The 12847-nt window shown below is 42.3% G+C and overlaps 1 protein-coding gene across 2 annotated transcripts in view; it reads right to left on the reverse strand.

Annotated features, from left to right (window-relative positions):
- RASGRF2 (Ras protein specific guanine nucleotide releasing factor 2) overlaps positions 1-12847 on the reverse strand; it is a 250919-nt gene that overhangs the window by 166073 nt on the left and 71999 nt on the right. For both annotated transcript variants that reach the window (XM_082724736.1, XM_082724735.1), the window contains exon 2: positions 12060-12166. In XM_082724736.1, coding sequence (XP_082580862.1) covers positions 12060-12166 — 107 coding nt within the window. The remainder of the gene's footprint in view (positions 1-12059; positions 12167-12847) is intronic.

Raw genomic sequence — 12847 nt, forward strand, 5'->3', positions numbered from 1 at the left:
TAGTATTCTGCCATTAAAAAAAGGAACAGGGGACTGATTATACTACAGCACGGATGAACTCTGTTTGTTAACATTGTAGTAAATGAAAAAAAAAAGCCAGACACAAAAGATTGTATGATTCCATTTATACGATTTGTCCAAAATGGTGGCTCCTGGGTGGCTCAGTCAGTTAAGCATGTGCCTTCAGCTTAGGTCATGATCCTAGGGTCCTGGGACTGAACCCTATGTCGGGCTCCCTGCTCAGCAGGGAGCCTGATTCTCCCTCTGTCTGCCACTCCCCCTTCTTGTGCTCTCTCTTTCTCTGTCAAATAAGTAAATAAAATCTTAAGAAATGTCCAAAATGAACAAATCCGTACACACAGAAGGTAAGTCAGCGGTTGGCTAGGGGTAGGGAAAATGGGGAGTAGGGAGTGAATGTTAACAGGTAGGGTTTTTTTTTTGCAGGTATTAAAAATGTTCTAGAATTAGATAATGGTAATGTTTACACAACCTGGTGAGTATACTAAAACCCATTAAATTGTATGATTTAAAATGGTGGGTTTTATGGTATGTGAATTATATCTCAATTTTTTAAATATCTTTTTTTTTAAAGCAATAGAACAACCTCCCCACCAAAAGTAGTATTTGTACTGGGTTATAATTCAAAAACTCTTTCTGTCAAAAAAATGCCATATTATAAGAACAAGATGAAAAACTGATTCAAGGGAATTTACAACAAATACAAGAAGGTAATATCTTTATCATACACAGAGCTCATAAACTGATAAGAAGGACACCAATAGAAAAAATGAGCAGTGGACATGAGATGACAATTCATACAGAGAACATAGACAAATATTAAGAATAGCAAAAAAATAGTTTCCCTAATAAGGAAAATGCTCATTACACCAAAATACCATTTTTCACCCAATGACATAATACAGATGTTTAAAAAAATGATTCCAGCTTTTTCACGTCCTAGTGGAGGGAGATTAAATTGGTACACACATTTCTGAAAAGCAATTTGTCACTGTGCCAGGAGCAGGAGATAAGAGGTGAACAGTACAGATTTCTAGTGAAGGCTGACAGAGAGAAACAGACATAAACAAATCAATGCAATTATATGCAGGGACTTGAAAAGAAAGAAGGGGTTGCAGTGGGAGCCCAAGAAGGAAATGGTTGGTCCTCTCTACAAGGCGGAGGAAGAGGACCAGGGAAGGTGATGCAGATGATTGAGAGCTGAGTCCTGAAGGACAAGGTTGTTAGTCAGACTGAAGGGGCTGTGCCAGCACATTCGAATCCCTGGGTGTGGTACTACAGCTGCTACAACCCAGGACACAGGGGCGGCGTGGTGTGAGGGGTTCACAAAGGTCCGCTCCGGATGGGTCTCGCTGGGACTGGATCACTGAATCCCAAGTTTGGGGATAGAAAGAGTATCAGTCGAATGAATACAGGCTTTTTTTTTTTTTTCTGAAAAGCAACATGAAAAATCATTATACGATTCTCTCTATCCTTCCGTGTGGTTAAAATTTTCTCTAGTAAGAAATAAATGGAAGATAATAACCAAAACAGCTAAGAGAGACCCTGGAGTTCTTCCAAGAGCAGATGTTCTTTTCAGAAAGGGCACTCTGGTGCCCTGGGGAAGAGGGATTAGGAGGCAAACTTCGAAGAGAGACAGGTGAGGTGGCTACACAGTAAGCCAGGCAACTACCGCTGACACAGAGAGGAATAAAGACCAGATGTTCCAGGGCTCAAATCTCCAAGCACCTGAATGGAAGTGGGCTGTGAGGGCAGAGGGTGCAGGATGGTGCCGGCTTGAGTAACTGAATGGATGTGTACAGGAGACTATACCGCCGTACAAAGAAGGGGACATGGAGAAAAATATGAGTTTGGCTTTGGACTTATAAAGTATCACGTAACTCTGAGCACCCAAGGGGAGAGGATATATAGATACACCAGTAGACAAAGATGACTCTACACATAATAGAGGTGGTTCATCTCGCTGATAGGGACACGGGCACCGGGGTTAGCCAGGCCTGGATTCGAACGTCAGCCTTGACACTTAGTAGGCCAGCACCTTCAGGAGGTTATTTCATCCTCTAAGACCCCAGACTCTGTGGAGATGGTACCACCGACTTCATGGGCTGTGTGAGCGTTGAATGAAAAGGGCCCGTGGTGCACCTGGCACAGAATCCGGTGTCACAAGAGCCCAGGGAAGGGTGACTCCAGCACCTGCCAGAAGCCTTGGCAGGGGAGGCCAGGTGAGGAGAGAAAAGTGCAAAGGCCAGAGCAATGACATTAAAGAAAGAGATAGAACACAAGGGGCAGTGAAAGAGGAAGAGAAGAAATTGATGTGGGAAACAGAGGCAGAAGAAAAATTATTAAATTTCCTTACCTACTGACAAGCCCTTAAAACAGGCAGAGTGACTTTCCTCTAGGGACTCAACTACCCCCACCTTAAGGCTGGGATAAGGGCAAAGTACAATCCTAGCCTGACCGACCTCCTTACCCTCAACCAGGATCCTGGAAGGCTACTTGAACAATTCCTTTAGGAAACTTTATCTCTAAACCTCCAAGATAGTTGACAATCATTCCCAAGCATATGGCCCACTGATAGACATCTAAAGGGTCTCACAAGAAGGTTTTATTACCATAATGAAAAACCTTTTCCCCAGACAATAGCTAGCCCCTCAAGGTCCTAGAAACCTTGCTCCCAAAATTCCTTAGAGACTTACGCCATCCCTAACCCCTCCCCAACTTCCAAGTATAGAATAGACCACTCCTTACATCCCCGGGGCAACAGCTCTTCCTGCCCATGGGTCCTGTCCCCTTGCTTTAATAAACCACCATTTTGTTAAACCACCATTTTGTACCAAAGATGTCTCAAGAATTCTTTCTTGTTCATCGGCTCTGAACCTCACCCCACCAAATCTCACCTATGTTCTAGAACTTCATCAAAATGATCGAAGGAGTAGAAGAAGAATCAGGAATGAGTGACGTTGTAGAAGCAAAAGGAAAGAAAATTCCAAGAGAAGATTTGGGTCTCTGTACACTGATATTTAAAAAAAAAAAAAAAAAAAACAACCTCCAAGTTAGTGTAAAAGTGATGTGGGAAACAAACGCAGAAGAGAAATTATTACATTTCCTTACTACCTACAAGCCCACGGACAAGTCCTTCAAACAGCAGAGTGACCTTCCTCTAGGGACTCACTGCCTTGATGACGACTTTTTGCAAAAGGCAATCCTAGCCAAACCCTGCCCCCCAAAACCAGGTTCTGTAAACCTACTTTTAACATAAAAAAAACTCTTTTGGCAACTTCCTTTATCTCTATCCGCCAAGATACATGTTGGCAATCATCCCCCAAACATATGGCCCACCAATATACATCTGAAGGGTCTCATGATAGAGGTTTTTTTTTTAATTTTTAAATTTTTTTATTAACATATAATGTATTATTAGCCCCAGAGTTACAGGTCAGTGAATCGCCAGGTTTACACACTTCACAGCACTCACCATACCACAAACCCTCCCCAATGTCCATAACCCCGCCACCCTCTCCCGAACCCCCTTCCCCCAGCAACACTCAGTTTGTTTTGTGAGATTAAGAGCCTTACGGTTAGTCTCCTTCCCAATCCCATCTTGTTTCATTTATTCTTTTCCTACCCCGAACCCCCCCCCCATTTTGCATCTCCACTTCCTCATATCAGGGAGATCATATGATAGTCATCTTTCTCTGATTGACTTATTTCGCTCTAGTTCACTTATTTCGCTCTAGTTCCATTCACGTTATCACAAATGGCAAGATTTCATTTCCTTTGATGGCTGCATAGTATTCATTGTATATGTATACCACATCTTCTTTATCCATTCATCTGTTGATGGACATCTAGGTTCTTTCCATAGTTTGGCTATTGTGGACATTGCTGCCATAAACATTCGGGTGCTCATGACCTTTGGATCACTACATTTGTATCTTTAGGGTAAATATCCAGTAATGCAATTGCTGGGTCATAGGATAGGGGTAGCTCTATTTTCAACTTTTTGAGGAACCTCCATGCTGTTTTCCAGAGTGGCTGCACCAGCTTGCATTCCCACCAACAGTGTAGGAGGGTTCCCCTTTCTCCGCATCCTCGCCAGCATCTGTCATTTCCTGACTTGTTGATTTTAGCCATTCTGACTGGTGTGCGGTAGTATCTTATTGTGGTTTTCATCTGTACTTCCCTGATGCCAAGTGATGTGGAGCACTTCTTCATGTGTCTTTTGGCCACCTGGATGTCTTCTTTGCAGAAATGTCCGTCAATGTCCTCTGCCCATTTCTTGGATTATTTGTTCTTTGGTGTTGAGTTTGGTAAGTTCTTTATAGATTTTGGATACTAGCCCCTTTATCTGATGATATGTCGTTTGCAAATATCTTCTCCCATTCTGTCAGTTGTCTTTTAGTTTTGTTAACTATTTCCTTTGCTGTGCAAAAGCTTTTGTTCTCAATGAAGTCCCAATAGTTTATTTTTGCCCTTGCTTCCCTTGCCTTTGGCGATGTTCCTAGGAAGAAGTTGCTGTGGCTGAAGTCGAAGAGGTTGTTGCCTGTGTTCTCCTCAAGGATTTTGATGGATTCCTTTCTCACATTGAGGTCCTTCATCCATTTTGAGCCTATTTTCATGTGTGGTGTAAGGAAATGGTCCACTTTCATTTTTCTGCATGTGGCTGTCCAATTTTCCCAACACCATTTGTTGACTGTCTTGTTTACATTGGACATTCTTTCCTACTTTGTCGAAGATTAGTTGGCCATTGGGTTGAGGGTCTATTTCTGGGCTCTCTATTCTGTTCCATTGATCTGTGTATCTGTTTTTGTGCCAGTACCATGCTGTCTTTATGATGACAGCTTTGTAATAGAGCTTGAAGTCTGGAATTGTGATGCCACCAACTTTGGCTTTCTTTTTCAATATTCCTCTGGCTATTCGAGATATTTTCTGGTTGCATCTAAATTCTAGGATTATTTGTTCTATTTCTTTGAAAAAAAAATGGTTGGTATTTTGTTAGGAATTGCATTAAATGTGTAGATTGCTTTGGGTAGCATAGACATTTTCACAATATTTGTTATTCCAATCCATGAGCATGGAACATTTTTCCATTTCTTTGTGTCTTCCTCAATTTCTTTCATGAGTACTTTATAGTTTTCTGAGTATAGATTCTGTGCCTCTTTGGTTAGGTTTATTCCTAGGTATCTTATGGTTTGGGGTGCAATTGTAAATGGGATTGACTCCTTAATTTCTCTTTCTTCTGTCTTGTTGTTGGTGTAGAGAAATGCAACTGATTTCTGTGCATTGATTTTATATCCTGACAGTTTACTGAATTCCTATACAAGTTCCAGCAGATTTGGAGTGGAATCTTTTGGGTTTTCCACATATGGTATTATATCACATGATGGAGGTTTTAATAGATGGTGATAACTGACCTTTTCCCAACAAGGTCCTGGAAACCTTGTTTCCAAAATTCCTTAGAGATTTAGGCTATCCCTAACCCCCTCCCAACTTGAAAGTATATAATAAGCAACTCCTCAAGACCCCAGTAAGCTTTTTCTGCCCATGGGGCCTATCCCCAAGCTTTAATAAAACCACTTTTTGCACCAAAGACGTCTCAAGAATTCCTTCCTGGCCCTTGACTTCGACCCCTAAGGTCCTTCCTACATCAAAAGGAAGGCTGAAACTAATGTGATTAGCCAGTAAAAAGTGTTCAGATAATCTACATAGCTATCTTATCTATCTTTTCTTATTTATCTAACAGATATGCAAATGTATAGAAAAACTGAGCAGAGGGTTGTTACCAGTAAATACCTTGGAGAAAGTAAGTGGGTTTGGGGAGTGGGGACGGGGAAGGGTGAGCTATGAATGGAAACTATAACTTTTCACTCTCTCTCCTTTTCATTGTTTGAGTTTTCTTTTTCTTTTTTTAGAGAGCTTGGATTTATGTACTACTTGTACTATTAAAAGCTATTAAATATAACTGGAAAGTTGGAATTACATAAGGAAAAAAACACTTTGGAAAGTCATTGTTGACTCAGGCGACAGCAGCTTCCCTGGGGTAGGGACAAAAACCCAACATAAAGGGCTGAAAAGGGAGCAGGAGCCCTGCGCTGTGTGCGAGGGAGAACCACCCAACCGCTTCTTCCAAAAGCAGGGCTGCACAGCCGGAGTGGGCAGCTAGAGGAGGGAGCCGGGCCAAGGGAGGGATTTTAATGCTTGCTTTCAAGGTGGGAGAGATTCATGAGGAATCAAAGAATACCAGAAAAAAAGCCCAAGAGGGGTTGGTAAACAGAGGGGAAGTTTAGGAGGGCCAGGGAATCAATGATGGAGCAAGGGAGTCCGAGGCAAGTGAGCACAGAGGCTCAGGGCTGAAATTTGCCTCAAAAAAGCACAGGTTCTCAGAATGGTGAGAGCCCATGGTGGTGGCGCCCCCCGCAGGCGGGCTGAAGGGCGCATGCAGATGGACAGAGCACCCGGGCTGTGGGTGCAGAGCAAGCTCCCACTGAGAGGTCAGCAGAAGCAAAAGCACTGCGAGGGGTGGGAAAGAGAATGGACAGGTGACAGTATTAACAAGGGGCTGAAAATAAAGCAATTCAAAGCCCAACTTTTCCCTACAGAAACAACTTCTACGATCTCATCAAGTGAAATCTTTCATTGTCCACAGACATATCATCCCTTTTCTCTCCTGCTGTGCTTCCCAGGTTCTAAGAAAGAAAAAAGTGTTGAAATCTCTTTGATTATGTCAAATCTGGAGGCAAAGGCGCAACTAACTTCTTGGTTAAAATATATATGGATATAGACATATCTATCTATCTATATATATATATATATCTCAAATGAACAAAATCCACATCTTGAGCTTTAAAGTAGTGATAGTCTAACAAGAGAAGAATACAAAATATGGCTTTGGGATTGCTTGAGGCTATAACATTATAGCCCATTTCTGATTTTCTAGTCCTGTCATTTCCCTGTGATACACGAATCACTTTCAGCTTTTCTGTGTAATCACTTTTTTTCTGATATGTAGAGGATTTCTCCATGCACATTCTCTAAAGAGCTGGTTTTATGGGGATGATGTGATACACAGTGTGGCCTTTATTGTTGGACAGATTTTATATTGCACACTGCACACTAAATCAAGCCTCTCTCCAAGGAAAAAGGATGAGGTACAGGCACTAGGTGTTTGGTGCAGTTACTATGTTGGGGTGAGTGTGTGTGTTTGTGATTGTGTATGTTGTGGGGGAGGGAAGAATGGACTGAGGAGGTTGGGCAGAAAGAATGAACTACAGGCTGCCTCATGTACATGTAATCAAAAGGACTACAGATAAACATAGACTGGGGGGGGGGGGTGTCTGAACAGAATTAAAGTTGGAAAAAATAGAAAGCAGGCAAAAGATACAGTAGAACAGTCCCAAACACTGAAAGCATAAGCCATACCTTTCCAGGGAGAAAAAAGAAAAAGACGTGGACATTCCATGGTGTGCTGTACCAGGCCTAATATTCTCTACATCTCCAACTTTTCACAAGTCCTCCCCTAACTTCAGCTTTGGTAGAAACCCAAAGCCAGCTTTCCCCCTTTCCCCTCAGGACACACCTCACTTCTCTAGTAACTTCTAATACTCATTTTCTCATATATTACATGGCAAAGGCAAGGAGAGCCGTTAGAAGGGCTCCTCGGCACCACTTCCAGGCAAGCAAACCCTCCAACTCCCCACAGAGGCCCTTCCCGCCCAGCGCTCATCATCTCTGCCCCACAACTGCTCTCATCCATCATTTCTTCACCCAGGAAGTGACATTCTCCACACTAGGGGCCTGAGAGATGTGTTAGATAACCTCCTGATGTAAAATACGGACCATATGCAGGTAGTCACAAAGTCCTAGAGGAGGTCTATCCTCCACCCCAACTCTGGAATACTTTCCACTTCTCTTTTCTCAACTGTCACAGACCAGGTCCTTTGGGTCTTACGCTTCAACCAGAACAGGAAGAGCTTTGGTACCTCTCCGCATACCTAAATCCTCTTCCAGGCCATAACCACCTTCTAACTGCTGAAGCTTTGCTTGGACAGCGTTCCAGCAGAAGACAAGTGGAGAAAACTTGCTGTGGATGCTGTCTTTTCAGCCAATGAGCCCTAAGGACTCACAATTAACTGAGTCATTGTTTTTGACTGTCCTAATGTCAATGAGTAAATCAGCCACAGTAGACAGACATGACTAAGACCACAACAACAACAAGAAAAATCAGGTTATTAGGACTATCCGGAGTCCCATACTCAACTACCAAACCACTTATGGAATAAGCATAGGACTTCCATGCTATTAAAATGCTCTGGCCTCTCCTCATCCAGACAAAAATAAGACTGCTAGCAGCTTCCCATGAACTGGTGCCAGTAATAAGTGATGGAATGATAGTAGAAATGTGCCAGTGTTTTAGAAATGCAGTATTGGCCAACTTCAAGAAAAATTGTAAAACAAGCTTTCTGGACCCCGTCAGAACTTTGAAATGAGAATATAATTTCCAAAAAGATTTTTCCTTGGGCCCCATCAAAGGGAGAGAACATGCAACTCAGCATCCCAGAAAACGACCCAGAGATCCTCTGAAGGCCAGCTAGAGCAAGTAGCTTCAGCTCGGAGGTGTAAAAATCAGCGGCAAGAATGTGATTTGCATGGCACATGAAGGCAGCATGCCCAGGACAGTACTGAGAAGACATCTCAGGAAAAGAGCAGAAACCAGGAGAAGGGTTCTGAGCAGAAGGGTTTCTCTGAGCAGAGACCAGGAGAAGGGTCGGCAGGATACTCAGAAAAGACCTGGTCTCAGGCTAAAATATTCATCAGTAGTTAACCAACAGCTCAGACTTTTAAAAAGAGTTTTTTAAAAAAGTAAAACCATAATTACTGAGCATTTTCTATTTAAAAAGCAGTGGCACCAAATTAAAGCCATCAGACTGTCCTCGAAAGGTGAAATTTTTATTCAACTGATTGGTTGTGTAACTAGCCCAATGCCAAGCGACACTGGCTGACAAAGTCTTTCTGTGAGTCATTTTCATCAACTTTCTGGCTCTGCACATGTATGAACAGTCAAAATGACTTTTACAGAACCACGTTCACACCAAACACTCAAAGTTAAAGGAAAAAGTTGTCATCTTCCCTGATTTACAAAACAACAAGATTGAAGAAGCATCTCAGTGCAAAAAGTTAAATATAAGAACTCAAGTATAAAGCAGTCTGATTTAAAAGAAGTCATCAAAGAACCCAGTTCTGGGCCTCAAATCAAAGGAAAAGCAAATCCAATGAATGAAAATTTTTTAAAAAAATCAATTCTTAACTAAATCTTCATATCCACAAGAGAAGAGAATTTTGACCATTTGGTCACCTAAACCACTAAAGCAGTTTCTAAAGTCTGTCTCCTGACAAGACCACAAGTGCCCTAATTGATCATATGTCAATCAACCCCAAATACTGACCCTTTACCCACATACATGACAAAGCTCTCATGGTATAGGAAAAAAAGAAAAACTTAAAATTGAACCATTTTTGGAGTAATACATACTCTTTATTGGTCTGTCCCAGTATTTGCTTGGTAACTACAAAAGTAACGTATTTAGGTTACTAATAGTATCTCACCTTTCTGGAATGAAAAAGGGCAGGGGGTTGGGAAGCAAAGACACATGTTTTACGTTGCATACTTCATTTTAATTCCCAGGTAAGAAAGAATTACACAGAGATTGTGTCTAGAAAGAACCCAAGAGTTCTACCTTGCCAACTTGATACTTCCTTCACCTCTGAAGACCTGACCTTCTTTCTATAGAAAGTCATTGTCATTACAGTAAAGTCTGGAGCAAAGCCGTCAGACAGAAACAATGACAGAAAAGACAGCTGAACCGTGTGCCAGGATCATGGTGTGGACAAGCTACCCCAGGGGCGCCCTCAGAGAGCAGCATTTGGTCGCCAATCCTGTGCCTCTCAAAGAAATATTTTGAAGGGGAGGAAAGAAAAAAGAACTGAAATATTTTGCAGATAATATCTTCGACTCTCAACCCTGACTTTATATTAGCCTCTTTGCATCTTTGAATAGAAAAGGAGACGCCTGAAGAGAAAAAGACGAGAATGAAGACAGGTACAACCCAAAACACTGGTTAAAAGGCTCTGGAGTCAGACTGATCTGGGTGTGAAGGCCAGCTCTGCAGCTTAACAACTTCATGATAGATGTTGGCCAGTCTGCTTAATAATCACGAGCCTCTGTTTTCTCATCTGTAAAGTGGGTAGCTGTGAGGAATAAACAACATATGGAAAGTACTACGCCTGACACAGAGGCAGTAGGTGGTCAATATAAAGTAGTAGAAGAGAAAAAGAGAGGTGGGGAAGGCAGGAGAGAAAAAAAATCTCAAGGATTCGAGAAGAATCTAAACTCGGAACAAATGCCCTATCCTCTTTAAAGTCTGAAAATAGTTCTTGGTCACCAGCTACATAATTAGCACTGTGCTTTGTTCAGAAATGAAGCCACCTCCTCTTCACTCTCAAGGTGCATGCAATCCAGCTCAGGAAACATAAATCACACGTAGGAAATATGTAAAAAAAAAAAAAAAAAGAATTAAAAAAAAAAAGCCCGTAAGTTGTGCTAAACCGTTAAACATCCTACATGTGGTAAAGCAAGAGTTGCAGCAATCTGGAGAAGGGGCCTGTGAGGGCTACTTGTGGGGGACAGTTTCAGGGACCGGGGCGGTAGAGGCATGGCAGGGCACTTAGGAGAAGCAGGGGGCATGTCAGGGGAAGGAAAAGCAGATAGGCCCCAGCTGGAGTCTTGGCCCGGAAGCAGCGGGGATAGAAGCAGGGACTTACAGAGTGTCCAGAGACTAGATGAAGGAGGAAACAGACAGGAAAGCAGTGAGCCTGGGAGCTATGAGAAGCAAAAATGGGCTGGACTTCAGAAATGAATATGAAAAATGAGAGAGGGAGCTGCCTGACTCTCAGATGTCTTGTTCTTGTTTGCGGCCAAGTAAGTTCTTTCTACCTTCCTGGTATTTCTTGGGAGGAAATAAAATCATACTCTCCTATCTCCCCAGATCGAGTCAGCATCACTGCTCTTGATAACCAGGCTGCCCGGGGCAGGGTTTACAAACGTGGGCTTGGCTGGGTCTGTATCCCAGCTCTGCCACTTACCAGCTGTGTGACCTCAGACAAGCAAACCAACCTTCCCAGCTTCATTTTCCTTCTCTGTAAAACGGGGTAATTATAAGACCAACCCCAGATTATTGAGAGGATAAGCAAATCAATACACTGAATAAATGCCTTCATTGAGAAGCACTTAGAAGGGCTCCTGTCATACAGGAACAATCCACAAAAGTGACCCATTATTATTATTATTATTTTAATTTTTAAATAAACATATAATGTGTTTTTATCCCCAGGGGTACAGGTCTGTGACTCTTCAGGTTTACACATTTCACAGCACTCATCATAGCACATACCCTCCCCAATGTTCATATCCCCGCCCCCCTCTCCCCTCCTCACCCCCCCCAGCAACCCTCAGTCTGTTTTTTGAGATTGAGTCTTTTATGGTTTGTCTCCCTCCCGATCCCACCTTCTTTCATTTTTTTCTTTTCCTACCTCCCAAACCTCCCATGTCGCATCTGCACTTCCTCATATCAGGGAGCTCATATGATAGTTGTCTTTCTCCAACTGACTCACTTCGCTAAGCATAATACCCTCTAGTTCCATCCACGTCGTTGCAAATGGCAAAATTTCATTTCTTTCGATGGCTGCATAGTATTCCATTGTATATATACACCACCTCTTCTTGATCCATTCATTTGTTGATGGACATCTAGGTTCTTTCCATAGTTTGTATTATTATTATTTTTATATATTTATTACTTTTCATCTTTGGCTAGAATATAGCCATAGAAAGCTCAAAGTATCATTTCACACATCACTAAAAAGGAGATACCAACGGGAAATCCATCTTAGAATTGCCAGTTCTTCCAGAACTACAGCCAACAGTGAAAACCTCAGTGGGAGAGACCCAGCCAACCCAGCGTCACACAGAGGACGTGAGTCCCTACCTGGCTTGGTGAATGGCCTCCATCCACTCTTTACCATCCTGCTCCTCCTCACAGCGCAGCTCCAGAGGTTTCTGACCCTCATGGCCAAAAAGAACGGTAAAGTAATACTAGAGAGAAAAACAAACAAACAAACTTTAGATTTACTTTTCAAGCATGACTGCATAATACAGTATTTCCCTACAAAGGGTATATGTTTAAAAAATTCATCCACACTGTATCAATCATGTTTCAAAATGTAGTGTCACCCCAGTCCACTTAGCAATGACTCTGCACCTGGAAGATACAATAGGTTGCATCTTAACACCCTTCTGTAAGAGTCAGCCCACAACACCTCATTAGACACAGAAAAGATATTGGATAAGACTCTATGCAGATGCATGATTAAAATTCCTTACTGAAATTTCTAACTGTAATAAAGGATAGCCACAAAAAAAATTTACTATAAATATTCTACCTATTGGCGTATTCTTACAAGCAACCCTTCTGGGATGCATGGGTGGCACAGTCAGTGAAGCATCTGCCTTTGGCTCAGGTCATGATCCCAGGGTCTTGAGATGAAGTCCCGAGTCTGGCTCCTTGCTCCAAGTCCACTGCTTCCTCTGCCCACCCCCCTTACCCCGCCCCCCACCACCGGGCTTGTGAGGGTTCTCTCTGCCTCCCTCTCTCACTCTTGCTCTCATTCTCTCACAAATAAATAAATAAAATTTGTTGTTGGAAAAACCAAGCAACACTTCTAAAATCAAAAATTAGAAAACAATGGCAGTCATTGAAACTTCTATTTACTAATT

The sequence above is a fragment of the Mustela nivalis genome, assembly GCF_964662115.1.
Source record: "Mustela nivalis genome assembly, chromosome: 3".
Lineage (NCBI taxonomy): Eukaryota > Metazoa > Chordata > Mammalia > Carnivora > Mustelidae > Mustela > Mustela nivalis.